The sequence below is a fragment of the Chiloscyllium punctatum genome, chromosome 7, assembly GCF_047496795.1.
Source record: "Chiloscyllium punctatum isolate Juve2018m chromosome 7, sChiPun1.3, whole genome shotgun sequence".
In the NCBI taxonomy this organism is placed as follows: domain Eukaryota; kingdom Metazoa; phylum Chordata; class Chondrichthyes; order Orectolobiformes; family Hemiscylliidae; genus Chiloscyllium; species Chiloscyllium punctatum.
Genome location: NC_092745.1, coordinates 33,678,870 through 33,701,856, shown reverse-complemented (window position 1 = coordinate 33,701,856; position 22,987 = coordinate 33,678,870). Strand labels below are relative to the sequence as shown.

General features: G+C 46.1%; 1 gene segment (V, D, J or C); it reads left to right on the top strand.

The window, feature by feature from the left end:
• Positions 1 to 6,494: 6,494 nt before the first annotated feature.
• On the top strand, positions 6,495 to 22,171 carry LOC140479434 (Ig kappa chain V region Mem5-like). The segment is given in 4 exon segments: positions 6,495 to 6,559; positions 6,746 to 7,040; positions 7,537 to 7,571; positions 21,325 to 22,171. Coding segments are annotated over 4 exon segments (708 nt in total).
• Positions 22,172 to 22,987: the final 816 nt, after the last annotated feature.

The following is a 22,987-nucleotide window of genomic DNA, read 5'->3' as shown; positions in this document are numbered from 1 at the left end:
TTGAAATAATCGGGCCTTTTTCTGAAAGGGCTGGATGAGCTCAGGTCTGGACCACAGGCCTGGATACCAGCTACTCACATCATATGTTAATGATTTAGATAAGGGAATCAAGATTAATATCTCCAGTTTAGCAGATGACACAAAGCTGGTTGAGAGGGGGAGCTGTCAGGAGGATGCAGAGATGCTTCTGTGTGATTTGGACGGGTTGAGTAAGTCACAGATGAAATATAATGTGGATAAATGTGAAGTTACCCAGTTTAGTATCAAAAATAGGAAGGCAGATTATTATCCGGATGGGGATAGAGTGGGAATGGGGAGATACAATCAGACCTGGGTGTCCTTATACACCAGTTGCTAAAAGTAAGCATTGCAGGAGCAGCAGTCGTGAATAACGCCAATGGTATTTAGGTCTTCATAGCGATAGGATTCAAGAACAGGGCCAGAGGTATCTTGCTGCAATGTTGCAGGGCTTCAGTGAGATCATACCTTGAGTATTCCATTAATATTTGGCTCAGTGACAGGAGACAGAGCGTAGAGGCAGAATGTTGTTTGCGTGACTGGATCCAGTGTGCAGTGGGATACCACAGGGATCAGTGCTGGGTCCCTTATTGTTTGTGACACTTAGAAACAATGTGGATGAGAATGTGATGGGGTGAGGGGTGGGGTGAGTGAATGATATCTAAGTTTGTATATGATATGAAGATTGGAGGATGGTTAATAGTGAGGAAGAAGGTGTGAGGTTACAGGAGGATATAAATGGATTGTTCAGATAGGCAGAGCAAAGGCAGATGGAATTTAACTCTGCTAAATGTGAGGTGAAGCACTGTGGAAGACACAGCAGGTGAACAGGGCAGGAATGAAAACATATAGGACACTTACCTTTATCATTTCAGGGGTGGGTGATAAAAACAGGGAGGTTATGTTGGAACTGTTTAGAACTTAGGGGAGGTGAGAGCTGAAGTACTGTGTGCAGTTCTGGTCACCACACGATAGGAAGGATGTGATTACACTGGATGGGGTGCAGATGAGATTAACCAGGAAGTTGCTTGGGGTGGAGCATTTCAATGATGAAAAGATGCTGGATAAGCTCAGGTTGTTCTCTTTGTAGCAGAGAAGGTTAAGGGGTCCCTGATTGAGATGTATAAAGTTATGAGGGGAATGCACAAGGTGGATAGAAAGTTCTCCTGAGGCAGAGACATAATAATATGGTGGCACACATTCAAATGTGAAAGGCCGGAGCTTCAGAGGGGATTTGAGGAGCATATCTTTCACCCAGAAGATGGTGACAGTCTGAATACATTGACTGGGATTATAGTTGTGGTAGGAAACTTCATAACCTTTGGATGAACACTGAAATGTCATAGCATTCAAGATTATGGGCCTAATATTGGAAAGTGGGACTCATGCAGGTTTAATGTTGTTTGGCTGGCACAGGTTCAATGGGCTGAAGGGACTCTTCTGTACTGTGATTTTATGATTCGATTATGTGCAGTTTTGGTCCCCTTATTTGAGGAAGTATGATCTGGCTGTGGAGGGAGGGAGGGCAGGGAGGGGTTTGAGAACAAGGATGAGAATTTGAAAATCGAAATGTTGCTCAACCGGGAGCCAATGTAGGTCAGTGAGCATGGTGGGGAGGGCGGGGGATGGTGATGTGGGGCTTAGAGCAGCCTCAAAGATGAGGTCAAGGTTGTAATGAGTCTGTTTGAGCAGCAGACAGTGCTCAGGGAGAGGGATGGAGTTTGTACCGGGAGCTGAAGAGGATGGCTTTGATCTTCCCAATGTGTTTCCCAGTGAGCCTGGCTCCTCAGTCCTGACTGCTCTTAGCTGCTGTGATTGTCACTGATTGGACACTTATTATTAGAGATTCTGACCACAGCAGAAAGCCCCAGTGTAAAAATTAACTGCAAAGACTGTCAGATCGCAAGTTTTAAACTTCACCAAAAGAGGAGGTGAAAGAAGGAGCTCGGAGCAGCTGGCTGTTTGTTACTGAGATGGGAGAAAACTGTGAACCATCTGCACTCCCGAGAATCTGTCAGCACATAAGAATATAAGGACTAGGATCTTGAGTATAATGATGGTAAAAGTGTCAGTCACTCTCTCACAAACATACACTCAGAGATCAAAAACAGAATCCAGCAGCAGCTCTGTATCCAAGCTGTGAAGCCTACACAGAATGTTTTCCTCATTCAGTTTTTAACTGGCAGGATAGACCAAGCTGGGGAGGCAACACAGTGGTGGGTACAGTCGGAAGGGAGTTGTCCTGGGAGTCCTCACCATTAACTATGGAACCCATGAAGCATCATGACAGTAGATCAAACATGGAGAAGGAAACCTCCCTCCCCTCCAACCTCAACTGAGCAATCAGTCCTCCTCCAGGTTGAACAACACTTGGAGGGAGCACTGAGGGAGGGAAGGATGCAGGATATACTCTGAGTAAGGGACTTCAAAGCCCACCATCAAGAGCTGCTGAGGAGCATCACTACTGTACAAGCAGGTCAAGTTCCAAGTGATTCCGCTGTGAGAATGGAGATGGGGCAGGTGGCGAGGGAACCAACACGAGGGAAAAACATACTTACTGTCACCCTCACCAACCTGTCTGCTGCTGGTGTATCTGTCCATGACAGTATCAGTAAGAGTGACCACAGCACAGTCCGTGTGGAGACAAAATCCCATCTTCACATTGAGATTACCTGACACTTTGTTGGGCAAGAGATACGCGATGTCAGGAAGAACTTTGTTTTTCGCAGCAATTGGTAATGACTTGGAAATTAGTGCCCATTCAGGTGAGGCAGGTGAAGACACTCAGTTATTACAATGACAGATTGGATGGGCTCTTGATGGAAATTAACCTGCAAGGCTCTGGGGGCTGAAGAGGGGAGGGGGTGGGACTGACTGGATTGCCCCATGAAATGACAGCATTTACCTGACAGGCTGAATGTTCTCCCCCTGTGCTGGAAATAGCTCTAACTCAATGAGGGGTTCACAATTAGAGAGTTTAGATGCAGTAAATAAAGGACAAATTGTTTCTCCAGGCAGGAGGGTCAGTAACCAGAGGGCACACATTTCAGAAAGGGTCTGAAGGACAAGGGAGAAGATAGGAATATTTTTATCCAGCGAGTTCATGATGACGGTCTGCAAGGTGAGTGGAAGTGGATTCAACAGCAACTTTCAAAAGGGCATTTGGAGAAATAGCTGAAAAGGAAACAATTGCAGGGTTATACAGGAAGGACTGGGTAAATGGGACACATTGGACTCATTTGACTAACAGTCACAATCAGCCCAGTGACCTCTGTCTATGCTGTATAAGAGCTTACGCACACTTAGTCTCACCTTTACACAAAGACTGGGAGAAATAGACAACCCAGTTTACAGAAAAGTGTTTTCTCAAGGAAAATTTACACAGTGTCCAAATGTGGCCTTACCAATGCCTTGTACAGCTGGAACATGTCCCAGCTCCTGTACTCCCTGATTTGACCAGTGATGGTGAGTGTGCCAAATACCTTCTTTATCACCCTGTCTACCTGTGGCCCCACTTCCAAGGAATTATGTACCTGTACCTCTCAGTCTGTCTGTTCAACAACACTCCCCATGGCTCGACCATTATTTGTGTAATTCCTGCCCTGGTATGTCTTACCAAAATGTAACTCCTCGCACTTTTCAAAATTAAACTCCATCTGGATTTGTTTACCCACTGGCCCAGTTGATCAAGATGACATTGCACTCTTTGGTAACCTTCTTCCCCGTCCACGATGCCAACAATTTTAATGTCAGCCACAAACTTCCTGACCATTCCTGCTATAGGGCTTATGCCCGAAACGTCGATTCTCCTGTTCCTTGGATGCTGCCTGACCTGCTGCGCTTTTCCAGCAACACATTTTCATTCCTGCTATTTTCTCAGCCAAATTGTTCATTTAAATGATGAACAACAGTGGATCCAGGTTCGGTTCTCGTGGCAGACGGCTGGTCATTGGCCTCCAGTCTGAAGAACAAGCCTCTCTCACCAGCCTCTGCCTCCTACCATCAGGCCAATTTTATATCCAATTGGCGAGCTCTCCCTGAATCCTTTGTGATATAAATTTACTAAGCAGTCTCCTATGGGGAACCTTGTCTAAGGACTTGCTAACGTCCATGTAGACAGAGTGTACTGCTCTACCTATCTTCTTCTTCTTGATTACTTCTTCAAAAACTCAGTCAGCTGCTCATCTCAATTGGAAACTCCAGTGAATAGGAGGCCCATGTTTACTGGTCTCCTTTGGAGAGTCCAGTAGGAAGGAGGCCAATGTTTACTGCTTTTATGGCTTCAGTGGTAAAGAGGCCTATGTTTCTACATCAAGCAGCTTTGTGAACTGAATTTCATGTTTACTGGACTCTGTTGGAGTATCCAGTGTGTCATGGAGTTCATGGTTGGTGTGGGTCCAGTTTCTCTCTGTTGTAACTGTGTGATGCTCTGACCCTCATCCCAGTCAAAAAGCCTGACTCAAAGACTGATCATGGAAAGGGCAGGAAAAGGAAGGGATTGGACAGAATGGGTCAGTGGGTCAGAACCTGTCCTGCCCCTCCAGCTCACACTGATGGCCTGAGGATCTCCTCTCTCTGCTGGGCCTTCATGAAATGAACTTTGTGTCCAAACCAGTCCCCAGTGAGAATCGGCCAACAGCACAGAACTGCCCTTCATTTGACAAGAATCTGTCAGTCTTCCTGAGAGAGACCAAACCCTGGTCAATGTGAGAAATGGGGCTTTAATCCAGGAAAAGACATGCTTCTGGGGTCAAGGGTTAACATCCATTAGTGGGGCAGAGCAGAGGGAGATTTGTCCTGCATTCAATTGTCACCATCCGGGACACTGTGAGAAAGAGAGAGAAGCGAGACAGAGAGAGAGGTAGAAGATGTATGTGTGTGCGTGTAATTGAGGGATAGAGGGAGGAGCATCTGAGACAGTGTGAGATATGTGAGGGGACCAAGAGAGAGATAGAGGGAGGTAGAAGTAGTGAGATTGAGGGATAGAGAGAGAGAATCAAGATGTGACTGAGAGGGATGGAGAGAGAGAAAGAGACAGGATGGGTGTGATACCAAGAATGAAAGGAATCAAGAGAGAGTTGGTCGGGTTGAGTGTGTGTGTGTCAGAGAGAGATGAGTATGGTTAGAGACAAAATGACAGAGAGGGAGGGAGAGAGACTGTAGATTGGGAATGCAGGCAGGGAGGGAGAGACAGAGAGAGGAATAGAGAGGGGCAATTAATATTTGGAGGTTTTCAATTGATGCGAGAGATTGAGTGAGTGACAGTGTGAGAGAAAGATGCAGAAGGAGAGATTATGAGACGGAGTGAGGAAGCGTGAGTGAGTTGGAGAGAGTGGTTATGAGACTGATTGAGAGAGAGAGAGAGAAAGGGGTGGACAGGTCCTGGTCACCACATTCTGGGAAGGATGTGATTGTACTTGAGAGGGTGCAGAGATTTACCAGCATGCTGCCTGGGATGGAGGGCCAGCTGTGAGGAAAGCTTGGAAAGGTTGGGATTGTTTTCTTTGGAGCAGTGAAGGTTGAGAGGGGACCTGATAGAGGGGTATAAGATTATTCAGGGCAGTGATAGGGTGTGCAGGAAGGCACTTTTTACAAGAGTCAAGAATTCAATAACTAGGGACAAACATTGAAGGTAACACAGACATGGCCACACAGAAACTGCTGCAGGAGTAGGCCATTCGGCCCTTTGAGTCTGCTCTGTCATTCAGTGTGATCATGGCTGATCCTCCATCTCAAAGACATATTCCTACTTTCTCCCCATTTCCTTCATGCTGTTAAAATGTAAAACAATTATCTCTCTCTTTCTCTTGAATATATTCAGTTCCTTGTCCTCCACAGTTTGACTATCCTCTGAGTGAAGAAATGTTTCCTCATCTCAGTCTGAAATGGTCTACACTGTATCCCCCTGAGATTGTGACCCCTGGTTCCAGACTCCCCAACCAGGGGAAACCGCCTCCCTGCCCAGCCCTGTTAGAATGTGATATGTTTCAATCAGATCCTCTCTCATCCTTCTGAACTCGAGTGAGTCCAGGCCCAGTTGATTAGAGAGTGAGAAGTGTGTTGGGGAGAAATGTTTTCACCCAGAGGGTGGTGGGAGTCTGGAACTCACTGCCTGAAAGGCTGGTTGAGTCACAAACTCTCATGACATTGGAGCAGTGTTTAGATATTCACTTGTGTTGCTGCAGCCCCCACGGTAATGGGCCAGGAGCTGGCGGATGGGATTAGTGTCATCAGATCTTTGCTGACCAGTTTAGACACAATGGGCCAAATGGTGTCATTCAGTGCTGTTAACATCAATGACTTTCTGAGACAGAGAGAGAGAATGGGAGTGAGAGAGAGAGAAAAGAGGTACTGACGTGGCTCTCCCTGCCTGATGCCATTTACATACTGAGGAACACCCAGTCAGACTCTCACAGGCTGCAGCTTTATAAAGCAGAGCCCAGTGAAGGGAGAGTTTATCAGGAACCAGGCACAGGGACAGGAGCACACACCATGATTTCACACATCCAGCTGATCTGGCCCCTGGCATTCTGTATCGCAGGTACAAATCTCTCTACTTGCACCTTGAATCTTTAGCTGCTCTGCATTTCACTCCAATTCCACTGACTTGTGATTGAAGGGAAAATGCTGAAACCAGACGAATGCTCAGTGTCTCCAACAATCTCTCATTTGACAGGCTCTTTCTGTTACAGTTCTGACTTCACTGTGTTTCTCTCTGACCCCTCAGGTATCAATGGGGACATCACCATGACCCAGTCTCCCCCGGTGCTGTCAGTGGGACTGGGCCAGACCGCAACCATCACCTGTACGGCCAGTCAATCTGTTAGCAAGTGGGTTAGCTGGTACCAGCAGCGAGAAGGTCAGAAACCCTCTCTCCTGATCTACAGTGCAACAACTCGATTCACAGGAGTCCCCGATCGATTCACCAGCAGTGGATCAGGGACCAGTTTCACCCTGACAATCAGCAACGTTCAGATTGAGGATGTCGCTGACTATTACTGTATGCAGCATAACAGCTGGCCTTCACAGTGATACAGATCCGTACAAAAACCTCAATACACACAGCACCAACTCCTGTACTGACCCAATCCACAGTTATATAAAATATATAATAATGGACACACCATCCCACCACCTGAACTGACACATTCACAGTTACATCTAAATGAAACTGAACAAACTAACCTATGCCAGAATTGTCACTGTCTACAACACACTCCAGTCCCTGTGGTGTCCACCACTCACTGAAGGCCTCATGTTTCCACCTACACTCCATGACCACACTTGAAGAGCAGCCGCAACATTGAACATCAAAAAATATATTTCGCAAACTGCCCAAGCCTAGCTGGACACAACCCAGAGATACAGACAGACAGAGAAAAAGCCATGAGTGAGGGAGAGAGAGAGGGGCAGGGAGAGGGTAAGAGTGACTGAGAGACAGGGAGAGGTTGAGAGTGACGGGGAGTAACAAAGAGCAGAAGATTTTGTGCAGCCTCTGCACTGGGAGCTCTCACTGTGGCTTACGTTCGGTAAAGGAACCAAGCTCAGACTGAGTAAGTAAACCTCAATCCTCCGTTATTAACCCCGTCAATACTGAAACACAACTTCTAAAACACAAATGTTGAATTGTTGAAGGTGTTATTGAGCAGCTGCAGCGAATGAAATGGTTGATTGAGGAGCATTGTCTCTAACAGGATGTCCAGCTGTATTTCTGTAGTCCTATTGCCCCACTTAAGCAGCAAGATATAAGTCAGTCAGTTTTACTCACCGTGTGGAGGAGCCCTGTCCATTTGCAGCCTGTGGTCCCATTCCTGCAGCATGGAGTGAAATCAGTGAGTAGCCTCCTGCCAGTCTCAGTGCGACAGACACGGGCAGAGTTTGATGTGAGCTCTGGCTCCCCGTCCCAATCTCTGATCTCACTGACCTCAGCAGCAGCAGCAGCAGCAGCAGCAGCAGCACAGTGAGACACCGAGCTCCCACCTCCCCCAGATTTAACTCTGCTCAATCACACAGTCACAGGACTGTTACAGTGTACAAGGAGACCATTTCACCCGTCCTATCTGTACTGGCTCTTTGAATGAGTAATTTACAGAGTGTCATTCTCCTCAATTCTCCCTGTCACACTGCACATTGTTCCTTTTCAAATAATAGTCTCATTCCCTTTGGAATGTTTCAATTGAAGCTGCCTCCACCACACTCTCGGGCAGTGCATTCCACACCTTAACCACTCACTGGCTGAACATGTTGTTCTCCATCTCACTTTTGTGACTTTTCCCAATTACTTTCAATCTGTGGTCTCTCAGTCTCAATCCTTTCTCAATTGGGAACATTTTCTCCTTATTTTTTCTGTCCAGGCCCGTCCTGGTTTTAATTCATTCAATAAATCTCCTCTCAGCCTTCTCCAAAGAAGACAGTCCCAAATTCTCCAGTAGATCTTCATAACTGCTGTTCCTCATCCCTGGAATGACGTTTGGGAATTGAATTTGCCATCTCTACAAAACATTCACATGCTTCCTGAATTATTCACATTATTTATGTCCCTTATGATTTTATAAATTTCTCAGCCTCCGATGTTGCAGGGAAAATTGCCCCAGTTTATTCATCCTCTCCCGATCGTTCAAAACCTCCAATTCCAAGCAAAATCTTTTAAAATCGTTTTCTGCATCTTTTAAAAGTTTAACAATATCCTTACTATCGCAGGATGATCAGAATTGTTCACATTATTCCCAAAGTGGCCTCACCAATCTCCTGTACAGCTGCAACATGATGTCCCAACTCCGATACTCAATACAGTGACCAATAAAGGCAAACGTTCCCAACACCTTCTTCATCACCCTGTCTCCCTGTGATCCAGTTTTAAGGAATAATGCAGCTTACCTTCACCTTCACCTTCACCTTCACCTTCACCTTCACCTTCACCTTCACCTTCACCTTCACCTCTCTTTTTTCAGCAACACTCCACAGGGCCCTACCATTAACTGTATAACTCCTGCCCTGGTTTGCCTTTCCAAAATGCAACATCTCACATTTAACTAAATTGAACTCCATTTGCCACACCTCTGCCCATTGCCCCATCTGATCAAGGTCCCACTGTACCCTGAGATAAACTTCTTCACTATCCACTGTCCCACCAATTTTGGTGTCATTTACAAACTGATGTTAACTCCTATATTCACAGTGAAATCATTTATTTAAACGACCAAAAGCAGTGAACCCAGCACCACTCCTTGCGGCACACAGCTATTCACAGATCTCCAGTCTGAAAATCAACCCTTTACCACCACTCTCTCTCTCCTATCTTCAAGCTAATTTTTTTTTACCCAAATGGCTAGCTCCCCCTGGATCCCATGTGGTCTGACCTTACTAGTCAGTCTATCATGTGGAACCTTGTCAAACACTTTACTGAAGTCCAAACAGACACTGTCTACTGTTCTGCCTTCATCAATCTTCTTTGTCACCTCCACAATCAAATCAGGGAAACACAATTTCCCATGCACAAAACCACATTGATTATCCAAATGGATGTAAATCCTGTCCCTCAGAATCCACTCCAATATCTTACCTAGCACTGACATCAGGCTCATTGGTCTATAGTTCCCTAGCTTTTCCTTATAGCCTTTCTGAAATAATGATACAACATTAGCCATCCTCTCTGCTCCTCCAACACCTTACCTATAGCTGTAATGATAAACATATCTCAGCAAGGGGCCCAGAAATCTCTTCCCTAGTTTCCCACAATGTTCTGGGATACACCTGATCAGGTCCTAGGGATTTATTTACCTTTATATCTTTTAAGACCTTTCGCATCTACTCAGTTGTATTGTGGACTTTTTCAAAACGTCACTATTTTTTGAAATTCCCTCACTTTCATGTCCTTCTTCCCCATAAATACTGACCTGAAATATTTGTTTAGTATCTCACCCATCTCCTGTGTCTTACCAAAATACAGCACTCACATTTATCTGAATTAAACTCCATCTGCCATTCCTCAGCCCACTGGCCCAGTTGGTCAAGAGCCCATTGTACTCTTAGACAGCCTTCTTCGCTGTCCACAATGCCATCTGAAAATTCACCTGAACACACTCTCACAACTCTGGCCCCTCTCTGCCTGTTACACTGCTACTACCCTAATCTATATTTGGAAATTAAAGACCCAGTCCCCCATTTATAACGATTCTATCATATTTGCAGGTCTCTGTAAATTCCTTGCATTTGTATTCCTCCACATTCTTTCCACTGGGTGGTGAATTATTGTCTACATTGAGGATTCCGTGGACCTTGGTGTTTCATTCTGATATTCCCCACTGGCTCCCACAGCCCAGCTCATCCCAAAGGAGCTCAGTCACAGCTCTGTTCAGGAGCAACGCCGTCTGGTCTGGCCAAGTCTCATCTCCCCCAGACCCACTCCCAATGTCCCAAGAACCTAAAGCCTCCCTCCTGGACCCGCTCTCCAGCCCCACAGTCACCTGTGTTATCCTCCTGTTCCTCTTCACACTTGTGGGGGGCACTGGAAGTAATGTGCAGATTCCTTCTTTTTAGTTCCTGCTCCTAATTCCTTTCCACGCTCCCTAAAATCTGACTGCAGGACCACATCCTATTTCTCCCTTTGTCACTGGGACCAATGTGGACCACGACTGCTGACTGTTCCCCCTCTCCCCTCAGGGCGCTCTGCAGCCGCTCATTGACATCCTTGCGCCTGGCACCAAGGAGACAACACACCATCCTGGATTCCCATCTGCAGCTGCAGAAACACCTATCAATTGCCCTCCCTCTCAAATCTCCTCTCACTGTCGCTCTTCCAGTCTTCATTGTGCCCCCCTGGACAGCTGAGCCACCCGTGGTGCCAGGGACTTGGCTCTGGCTGCACTCCACAGATGAACCATCATTCTCATCAGGATTCCGAACTGAATCCTGGTTGGAGAGTGAGCTGCACTCAGGGGATTCCTGTACTATCTGCCTGGTCCTTTTGGACTGTCTTTCTTCTCCCCCATTCCCTCTCTCCCTGCATACTCTGAAGCTGCAGAGTGACCACATCTAGAAACGTGCTCTCCATGGAGCTCTCACCCTCACGGACTCTCCGCACTGACACCAGCTGCTACTCAAGCTCCGATACCTGGAGCTCCAACTGCTGTCACTGACCAGACTTCCTACACGCTTGGAAGTCCAGGAGCGGGGAAGCATTCTGAAGTTCCCACATGGATGCACACTCTCTCCACTCTTTGGTTACCTCTTGGCAAAGTTCTGATGACAAACAGCTACAGCAGGGCTCACAGTCCAGTGGGTTCAGTTTTCCAGGGTTTTGGGGAAACTCTCCAGAAGACTTTAAGAAATAGGAGCAGAAATCAGCCATTCAGCCCATTGAATCTGCTCTGCCCTTTGATCTTGGCAGATATGCTTCTCATCCCCATTCTCCTGCCAACTCCACTGGTACCATCAATCCCATTAACAATCACGAACTTATCTGTCTCTGTCTTAAATACTCTCAGTGACTTTGCCTCCACTGCCCTCTGTAGCACTGAGTTCCACAGATTCGCCACCGTCTGGCTGAAGAAATTTGTCCTCATCTCAGCTCGAAAGTGTTGGCCCTTCATTCTGAGGCTGTGCCTTTGTTACCTAGTCTCCTGTTTTTGGAAACATCTTATCTGCATCCACTGTACCCAGGCCTATCTGTATTCTGCAAATTTCAATAAGATCCCTCCTCATCCTTCTAAACTCCATCGAGTACAGACCCAGAGTCCTCAACCATGTCTCATATGACAAGCCCTTCATCCCCAGGATCATTCTTGTAAACCCCTCCAATGCTAACACATTGTTCCTTAGAATATGGTCCCAAAACTGCTCACAATATTCAAAATGCAGTCTGACTAGAGCCTTACACAGCCTCAGCAGTACATCTCTGCTCTTGTGTTCTGGCCCTATTTAAATGAATGTGATCATTTCAGTTGCCTTCCCAAGCACAAACTGGACCTGCCTGTTAACCTTAAGAGAAACCTGAATGAGATTTGTGCTATAGATTTCCAAAGGCTTTCCTCATTTAGCAAACAGTCTTTGCATTTCTTCTTCCTCCCACAGTGCATAACCTCACACTGTAACACATTGTATTCTATCTTCCAATTCTTTGCCCACTCTCTGAGCCTATCCAGGACCTTTTACAGCCTTCCCACTTCCTCAACACTACCTGTCCCTCCACTTATATCATGTCATCTGAAAACCTAGCAATAATGTCTTCACTTCCTTCATCCAGATTGTTAATGTATAACATGAATCGTTGAGGTCCTAACGCCCTGCAGACCTTTACCGGTCACCAGCTGCCATTGTTCCTCGCTCTCTGCTTTATGCCAACCTGCCAGTCCTCAGTCCATGCCAGTACCTCACCCCTAACACTATCAGCGCTTATCTCATGTCAAATTCCCTCTGGAAAATCCAAATAGGTTACTTCCTCAGACTCTCCTTTGTCTGACTGGCTCATTGTCTCCTTTGGGAATTCTAACAGATTTGCCAGGCATGACCTCCCCTTGACTCAGCCCTATTTTCTCAATGCACTTCCAAGTCCTCTACAATTTCATCCTTCAATTGAAGTCTAAAACCTGACCAACAACTGAGTCCAGGGTAACTGGCCTATAACATCCCATCTTATACCTCCCTCCTTTCTTAAACAGAGCTGTTATGTGAGCCATTTTCCTGTCCCTTGCCCCCACCAAATGCCACCCTACCCCACCTCCACACCCTGACTCCATTGATTCCTGAACGATCATCACCAATGCCCCCACAATCTCCTCAGCAATCTCCTTCAGAACACACTGGTGTAGTTCATCCAGTCTGGGTGAGTTATCCACATTCAGACCTTTCAGCTTCCCCAGTACCTCCTCCTTAGTGATGGCCACTACACTCCCCTCTGCCCCCTGACAGTCTTGAAGTACTGGTATGCTGCTGGTGTTTTCCATTGTGCAGACTGATGCAAAGTATCGATTCAATTCCTTGGCTATTTCTTCATTTCCTATTATTCTTTCTCCAGCGATCCAAAGTCTATTTTTGCCTCCCTCTTCCTTTTTATATATCTGATAAAACTCTTGCAATCTCCTTGTATATTACTGGCCAGCTTACCCTCACATTTCACCTTCTCCACCCTTAGTGCTTTTTTCGTTATCCTCCAAAAGTTTTTAAAGACTTCCTAATCCTCTGGCTTCCCACTATTTTCCACCACATTGTATGTCTTTTCCTTTTGCTTTTATGCTGTCCTTGACGTCCCTCATCAGCCATGGTTACCTTGTCCTCCCCTTAGTATGTTTCCTTTTTGGAATGAATTCCTGCTCTGCTTCCTGAATTACCCCCAGAAATTTTGCTATTTGCTGCCCTGCCATCTTACCTGCTCGGCTCCCCTTCCAATCAACTCTGGTCAGCTCCTTACTCATGTCTTTGTAGTTCCCTTTACTCAATTGAAATACTGTTCCATCTGATTGCAGCTTCTCCCTCTCAAACTGCAGGGGGATTTCTATCATATTATGGTCACTTATCCACAGAAATACTTTCAGCTTCAACTCACTAATCAAGTTTGCCTCGTTACACATCACTGAATCCAAAACTGCCTGTTCCAAATGATCAACCACAAGCTGTTTCAAAAACCATCTCGTAGACATTCCATGAAGTCCTTTCCTTGAGACACACTACCAAGTCCACCTATCCATTGAAGTCTGCCCTAACATTTTGTATCTGGCGTTTCTATCTCCTGATTGATTTCCTTCCCCACACCCTGATTACTGCTTGGAGACCTGGACAGAACTTGCATCAGATTCTTTATTTCTTGCGGTTCCTCAGCTCTACTCACACAGATTCTACACCTTCTGACTCTCTATCACTTCTTGCTATTGATTTAATTTCATTTCTTACTAACAAGGCACCACTTGCCCCTTTGCCCATCTGCTTGTCCTTTTGAAGGGACATGTATCCTTGGATATTTAGTTCCCAGCCCGGATCCCCTTACAGCCATGTCTCTGTGACAGCCACAACATCGTACCTGCCAGTTTCAATCTGCACTACAAGTTCATTGTGTATACTGTGTGCTTTTAAGTCCAACACCCTCAGTCCTGCATTGACTGCCCTCCTTCTCATCATTGTCCTCTTATCTGCTGTGCTTTACGTTTGATCTCTGATCCTTCCCACACTTTCTGTCCTATTACATCTTCTAGAAAGTTGAAAAACCTCTCCCTCCACTTTAACTGGTTTAAATTCGTTAGAAACTGAATTTACCTCGATATGTGGCATCACTTTGTCGACCTTACTCGGAATGCTTCGTGCATTTCGATACAACCTGTTTAAGTTTGTTCTATTATTGATTTTCCCTGCACTTTTATGCTTCCTTTGATATTCAAAATTCCATCCCTTTGTTTTATTTTCTGATAATCCCATCACTAACCAGCAATCCTACCTTCTCCTTTACCTTCCATTTTCTCATCTTCATCCAACTGAGCCAAATTACTTTCTCTTTGGGTTGAGTTCAGGCCAATATTTATCGTTGATCCAACATCATTAATGCTCTTTGATCTCATTGCTTCTAGTGGGATCTTGTTGTGCAGAAACTGGCTGCCATGTTACTGACATTGCAACAGGGGCTGCTTGTCAAACAAAACGACCTGTTGGAGTCTTTTGGAGAGCCGGAAATGTTAAGGGCTGGATTGAAATACAATTAGAGTCAGAGAGATGGACAGCACAGAAACAGACCCTTCGCTCCAACTTGTCCATGTTGACCAGATAACCTAAATTAATCTCGTCTCATTTGTCAGCATTTGGCCCCTATCCCTCTAACAAGTTCATATTTACATATGCATGCCTTTTAAATGTTGTAATTGTACCAGCCTTCACCACTTCTTCTGGCAGCTCATTCCACACATTTAACACCCTCTGAATGAAAATGTTGTCCCTTAGGTCCCTTTTATCTTTCCCCGTCACCTTCAACCGATGCCCTGCGGTCCTGGACTCCCCCACTCTGGAGAAAAGATCTTCTCTATTCACCCTATCTATGCCACCCATGACTTTATAAACCTCAAAACAGTCACCCATCAACCTGCAATGATCCAGGGAAAACAGCCTCAGCCTATTCAGCCTCTCACTTTTACACAAATCCTCCAACCTTGACAACATTTTTGTGAATCTTTTCTGAACCATTTTAAGGTTCACAACATTTTTCCTGTAACAGGGAGACCAGAATTGCACACAGTATTCCAAAAGTGCCCTAATCAATGTCCTGTTTCGCTGCAACAGCACCCAACTCCAATACTCAATGCACTGACCAATAAAGGAAAGCAAACCAAATGACTTTGTCACTCACCTACCAACCTGCAACTTCGTCTTCAAGGAACTATTCTTCATTTTTTGGATGAACTGGGAGTCTTTCAGTTGTGCAAGATGCCATTCCATGGCACTATTGGATAAGGAGCAGACAGTTCCCCCTGGTGTCCCTGGTCAATATTTATCCCCCAGTCAAAATCACTAAGAATGTATTTCTCTGCTAATTATCACATGGTGTTTGGGATCTTGCTGGGCACAGTCTGCTGGAAAGATCTATTGGGACATCCTGAGTTGGGGACAGGTGCTACACAAATGCAAGTCTTTCTGTCAGGGTTGGAGTCTCCTGATCCGGATCCTCATGCATTGTATGAGCACTCTCACCTTCCAGGGGTCGTGGGGTCATTAGGAACAGTGACCCTGTCTGACCCTAGGACACTGAGACTCTTTGCAGCCTCACCCTTGACCCTCAGCCCAATAGTGTGCAGCAAGGTTTGAAATATAATCCAGAACCTTCTACACAGACACCCGATGTGACTCTTTCCTGAAATGTGTGGATCCAAGTCTGCTCCAATATTCTTGGATAAAGTTCTCCTGATCTTTGGATGATCGGAGGTTTGTTAAAGAGATATCGAGCTCCATCCCACTTTCCAGCTCTTGCTCCACAGTTCTGGAGGTTTCGCTGTTTGAAGTGAACATCCAAGTGTTTTTTTTCAATATGATGAGGGTTTCTGCCTTTCCCACCATTTCAGACAGTGAGTCCCACATCCCACCAACCTCTGGGTGAAAACAAATCCCTCAACTCCCCTCTAACCCTGCCCCCAACTGATTTCAATCTCTCCCCATGGTTATTGCCCTTTGTGCTGGTGGAAATCAGTCCTTCCTATCCAATCTATCCAGGCCCCTCATCATTTTACACAACACCATCAAATCTCCCCTCTGCCTCCTCTGTTCCAATGAAAACACTCCCAGCCAATCCAATCATTCCTCAAAGCTCAAAATTCCCATTCCAGACAAACTCCTCCTCTATCCTGGTCTCTCGAGGGATCACATCCTTCCTGTAATGTGGTAACCAGAACCGTGCACAGTTCTCTCACTGTACTCTAACTGGGGTTTTATACAATTCCAGAATAAAAAACTCCTTGCTTTCACTCTCAACCAAAAATGAGATAAGGGAGGTGATGGCCTCATGGTATTATTGCTGAGCTGTTAATCCAGAGATCCAGATAATGTTCTGGGGACCAGGGTTAGAATCCAGCAGATGGTGGCATTCAAATTCAAACAAAGAAAATCTGTAATTAAGAGGTTAATGATGACCATGAAACCATCATTGATTGTCAGGAAAAAGCCATCTGATTCCCTAATGTCCTTTAGGGAAGGAAACTGCCATCCTACCATGTGACTCCAGACCCACAGTAATGTAGTTGACTCTAAACTGCCCTCTGGGCGATTAGGGATGGGCAATAAATGCTGCCGATCCAGCAATGCCCTCATTCCATCAGGGGAAAAAGGAAAACAGTTTCCCCCATGTGTCTTCTTAACCACCTTACTGACCCGCATTCATTAATCACCATGGCCACATCTTCAGCTCCAAACACATCTGACTTCCAGCTTCAAAATGATGAGAGACATTCCTTCATTATCTGAGAAACAGATCGAAACATCAAACACAGGAGCAGCAGTAGGCCATTCGGCCCTTCAAGCCTGCTCCACCATTCAATATGATAATGGCTGATCGTCCAACACAGTCCCCTGTTCCTGCTTTCTCCCCACATTCTTTGATCCCTTTAATCCTAAGAACTATATCTAATTCCTTCTTAAATACACACCACATCTAATTCCCTTTTGCTGGAAAAGTGGATGACAATTATTGGGTTGTTGTTTTTTGACCAGTGTGGACACAATGGGCTGATGGGCCTTTCCGGCTCTCTGACACTATTATTATTTATTATGAGTAACTGGGTACCAAGGACTGACCCCTGTGGCACCCTAAGTTGTAATTACTTGCCATTCAGGAAAAGACTCCTTCTTTCTGTGCTGTCTGCCAACCAGTACCCAATCCATGTCAGTACATGGCCCCAATCCTCTTGTTCATTCGGTCGAGATCGGAAAGTCCCACCTTTACTCTTTGTGGGAACAGATTCTGAATGACCTCTGTCTCATCCTTCAAGGGCTCCCACTGCCCTGACACTGATTTCCCATCATGTCACTGCTCCCGGTCCACTTTTACCAAAGCACCACACAGTTTAGTAAAATGAAAAGTTTTATATTTACTGCACAGTTCTCCATTTCCATCCATATTCTCAATCTCACTGAGTTCTGATCGCTGTCACAAAAATGCTCCCCCATTGTTAGCCTTTCCAGGTGCACACATTCATTCCATAAACAATGGTCTAAAACTGTCCCTTCTCTCTCAGGGGCATTTAGGGATGGGCAATAAATGCTGGCCCTGCCAGTGACACTCACATCCCAAGAAGCAATTTGAACAATATCTGTTCTTTTGTTGGGTTTATTCTGTATTGACTAAAAATGTTCAAAAAGATTGTGTTGCCAGTGAATATTTGTGAGGGTTGAATTCCCTTCGAATGGCAGGGATTAAAATTGCTCCTCTTATAGAACATAGAACATAGAACATAGAACAATACAGCACAGAACAGGCCCTTCGGCCCACGATGTTGTGCCGAACTTCTATCCTAGATTAAGCACCCATCCATGTACCTATCCAAATGCCGCTTAAAGGTCGCCAATGAATCTGACTCTACCACTCCCACGGGCAGCGCATTCCATGCCCCCACCACTCTCTGGGTGAAGAACCCACCCCTGACATCTCCCCTATACCTTCCACCCTTCACCTTAAATTTATGTCCCCTTGTAACACTCTGTTGTACCCGGGGAAAAAGTTTCTGACTGTCTACTCTATCTATTCCTCTGATCATCTTATAAACCTCTATCAAGTCACCCCTCATCCTTCGCCGTTCCAACGAGAAAAGGCCGAGAACTCTCAACCTATCCTCGTACGACCTACTCTCCATTCCAGGCAACATCCTGGTAAATCTTCTCTGCACCCTCTCCAAAGCTTCCACATCTTTCCTAAAGTGAGGCGACCAGAACTGCACACAGTACTCCAAATGTGGCCTAACCAAAGTCCTGTACAGCTGCAACATCACCTCACGACTCTTGAATTCAATCCCTCTGCTAATGAACGATAATACTCCATAGGTCTTCTTACAAACTCTATCCACCTGAGTGGCAACCTTCAAAGATCTATGTACATAGACCCCAAGATCCCTCTGTTCCTCCACCTGACCAAGAACCCTACCATTAACCCTGTATTCCGCATTCTTATTTGTTCTTCCAAAATGGACAACTTCACACTTGGCAGGGTTGAACTCCATCTGCCACTCCTCAGCCCAGCTCTGCATCATATCTAAGTCCCTCTGCAGCCGACAACAGCCCTCCTCACTGTCCACAACTCCACCTATCTTTGTATCATCTGCAAATTTACTGACCCACCCTTCGACTCCCTCATCTAAGTCATTAATAAAAATTACAAACAGCAGAGGACCCAGAACTGATCCCTGCGGAACTCCACTTGTAACTGGACTCCATGCTGAATATTTACCATCTACTACCACTCTCTGACTTCGACCGGTTAGCCAGTTTTCTATCCAATTGGCCAAATTTCCCTCTATCCCATGCCTCCTGACTTTCCGCATAAGCCTACCATGGGGAACCTTATCAAATGCCTTACTAAAATCCATGTACACTACATCCACTGCTCTACCCTCATCCACATGCTTGGTCACCTCCTCGAAGAATTCAATAAGGCTTGTAAGGCAAGACCTACCCTTCACAAATCCGTGCTGGCTGTCCCTAATCAAGCAGTGCCGTTCCAGATACTCGTAAATCCTATCCCTCAGTACCCTTTCCATTACTTTGCCTACCACAGAAGTAAGACTAACTGGCCTGTAATTCCCGGGGTTATCCCTATTCCCTTTTTTGAACAGGGGCACAACATTCGCTACTCTCCAGTCCCCTGGTACCACCCCCGTTGCCAGTGAAGACGAGTTGATCATTGCCAACGGTACTGCAATTTCCTCTCTTGCTTCCCACATAATCCTAGGATATATCCCGTCAGGCCCGGGGGACTTGTCTATCCTCAAGTTGTTCAAAATGTCCAACACATCTTCCTTCCTAACAGATATCTCTTCTAGCTTATCAGTCCGTTTCACACTCTCCTCTTCAACAATACAGTCCCTCTCGTTCGTAAATACTGAAGAGAAGTACTTGTTCAAGACCTCTCCTATCTCTTCCGACTCAATACACAGTCTCCCACCACTGTCCTTGATCGGACCTACCCTCGTTCTCGTCATTCTCAGGTTTCTCACATACGCATAGAATGCCTTGGGGTTATCCTTGATCCTATCCGCCAGGGATTTTTCATGCCCTCTCTTAGCTCTCCTAATCCCTTTCTTCAGGTCCCTTCTGGCTATCCTGTATCCCTCCACTGCTCTGTCTGAACCTTGTTTCCTCAACCTTATGTAAGCCTCCTTCTTCCTCTTTACTAGACATTCAACCTCCCTCGTCAACCAAGGCTCCCTCACACGACCATTTCTTTCCTGCCTGATAGGTACATACATATCAAGGACACGTCGTATCTGCTCCTTGAAAAAGTCCCACATTTCCACCACATCCTTCCCTGACAGCCTATGCTCCCAACGTATGCTCCTCAAATCCTGTCTTACAGCATCGTAATTTCCCTTCCCCCAATTGTAGAAACTTCCTTGTTGTGTGCACCTATCTCTCTCCATAACCAAGGTGAAAGTCACAGAATTGTGGTCGCCATCACCAAAATGTTCACCCACTAACAAGCCCACCACTTGTCCCGGTTCGTTACCGAGTACCAAATCCAATATGGCCTCCTCTCTGGTTGGACAATCTACATACTGCGTTAGAAAAGCTTCCTGGACACACTGCACAAACACCGCCCCATCCAATCTACTTGATCTAAAGAGCTTCCAATCAATATTTGGGAAGTTGAAGTCGCCCATGACTACGACCCTGTGGCTTCTGCACCTTTCCAAAATCTGTTTCCCAATCTGTTTCTCCACATCTCTGCTGCTATTGGGGGGCCTATAATAAACACCCAACAAGGTGACTGCACCTTTCCTATTTCTGACTTCAGCCCATTCTACCTCCAGAGGCAGATCCCCCTCAAACTTCCTTTCTGCAGCCGTTATACCATTTCTAATTAGCAATGCCACCCCCCCTCCTTTTTTACCACCCTCCCTAATCTTACTGAAACATCTGTACCCAGGAACCTCCAACAGCCATTCCTGTCCCTCATCTATCCATGTTTCCGTGATGGCTACAACATCGTAGTCCCAGGTACCGATCCATGCCTTAAGTTCACCCACCTTATTTCTGATACTCCTTGCATTGAAGTATACGCACTTGAGCCCATCTCTGTGTCCGTAAGTAGTCCCTGTCAGTGCTACCTTTTCCACAGCCTCCCTACAGTCTTGGACATCCTGACACACAGCTAGCTTACTTGCTGGACTACAAGTCCAGATCCCATCCCCCTGCCAAATTAGTTTAAACCCCCCCGAAGAGTGCTAGCAAACCTACCCCCCAGGATATTGGTGCCCTTCTGGTTCAGGTGCAACCCGTCCTGTTTATACAGGTCCCACCTTCCCCAGAATGCAGTCCAATTGTCCAAATATCTGAAGCCCTCCCTCCTACACCATCCTTGCAGCCACGTGTTCAACTGCACTCTCTCCCTATTCTTTGCCTCTCTGTCACGTGGCACCGGCAACAACCCAGAGATGACGACTCTGTCTGTCCTAGCTTTTAGCTTCCAGCCTAACTCCTTGAGCTCTTGAATGACCTCCCCGCCCCTCTTCCTACCTATGTCGTTGGTGCCAATGTGTACCACGACTTCTGGCTGCACACCCTCCCCCTTAAGGATTCTGAAGACACGGTCTGAGACGTCTCGGACCCTAGCACCCGGGAGAACTCTTTCAGGCCGTGAGAACTCTCAGCCCAAGCTGACCCTGCTGCCCCCCTCCCCGGAGCAGGTCAATGCCAAGGGCACTGCCACCCTGGTGTGCCTTGCCAATCACTTCTATCCCGATGAGCTGGAGGTGCAGTGGAAGAAGGACGGTGCAGTCATTTCGGACGGGGTTCAGACCAGCAACTACCTGCGAGCTTCGGACAGCACCTACAGTGTCAGCAGCCTGCTGACCCTCTCTGGGTCTGACTGGGAGTCCAACGCTCGCTTCTCCTGTGCCCTCACCCATGTGACCCTCCCCTCTCCCCTCAGCAAGAGCATCAGGAGATCAGAATGTGTTTAAAGTGTTTGCGATAGTCCGCAGAGGAGACACAACTTTAAATAGAACAGGGCTGAGCTGGCAGGACAAAGGTCATTGTCAGCACTGAATTTCAACTCTTTTCCTTCTCAGGACGGCTCAGAGAACCTTCTGAGGTTTGGGTATTAAAGCAGGTCATTGCGACAGTGTCAAGAGAGCTTTACACGATGTCAAACGTCATGCTGTACCTTGTCCAGAAAGTGTTTGATTGGGACAGGGTTGACTTGTGATGCCAAGAAAAATCTCTTGAAGTTGCTGAAGACTGTCAGCTGTACAAAACAATGTAATCTCAGAATTCTCTGCTTCAGTAAACCAGATCTTCTTCCTGCTTAGCTGTCAGTTCCAATTTAAGGTTTGGTCACTGTTTAAAAGGACAGGATTATCCTGTTATTGAGAAAATCTCCACAAGTGTTTTTCTCAAGCTCCATTGTGGCTGTGAATTTGAGCAGCTTCCTCTGTCTGGGCTGTTAATTGCAGTTTTTTTCTGTCAATGTGAATCTGGAAAAGGGAATAAAGATGAAAATTCAGTCTCTGTCTCTGTGTGCTTTGGAAATAGATGACCTCCCCCCCACCTCAGTTGATTGGCTGCATTTCAGCAGGTAATTTTCAAGATTGGCTGGTTGGCCTGCCAATCAATTATAATCATCAATCATTTCAAATGATCCCTTTGATCAGGGATTTGTGTAGGTTACAAGATTCCAAAAAAGAACACAAACTGAAAGCTGTTAGGACTCAATAAGTACAATCTGATGCATTCCCTCATCACTCTGTTGGTCCTGGCCCAGCTGATGGGATCGCACTGTGCAATCTCTGCTGCATGTTGGTTAGCCGCTGAAACAATCTTTGGCCATTCACCAACATTGTCGGCCTTGTGTGTCTCTCTGAGTGTGAATTTATAACTTAATGTTGCCTGTAGATCTCTGAGTGTGGGTGTGTTACTCAGAGAGACACCCACATTCAGAGACTCCCGTGGACTGAGTATGTTACTCAGTGCTGCCTGTCTCTCAGAGTGCGTGTGTTACATACTGTTGCCTGCAGGTGTCTCTCTCAGTGCGCATGTGTTACTCTGTGCTGTCTGGAGGTGTCTCTCTGAGGTCTGTGTCTCCGAGCGATGGATTCAGAACGGGCTTTGTTCTCGGGATTGAAGATTAGGCTTTAATCTTCTCAAATCATGAATGAAAAACAGTTCAGCTGATTCAGCCTGAGATGGCTGCTCATTCAGATGGCCAAAGTTAAAAAACACACAACACCAGGTTATAGTCAAACAGGTTTATTTGGAAGTAGAAAGCGTTCAGAGCACTGCTCCTTCATCAGGTAGC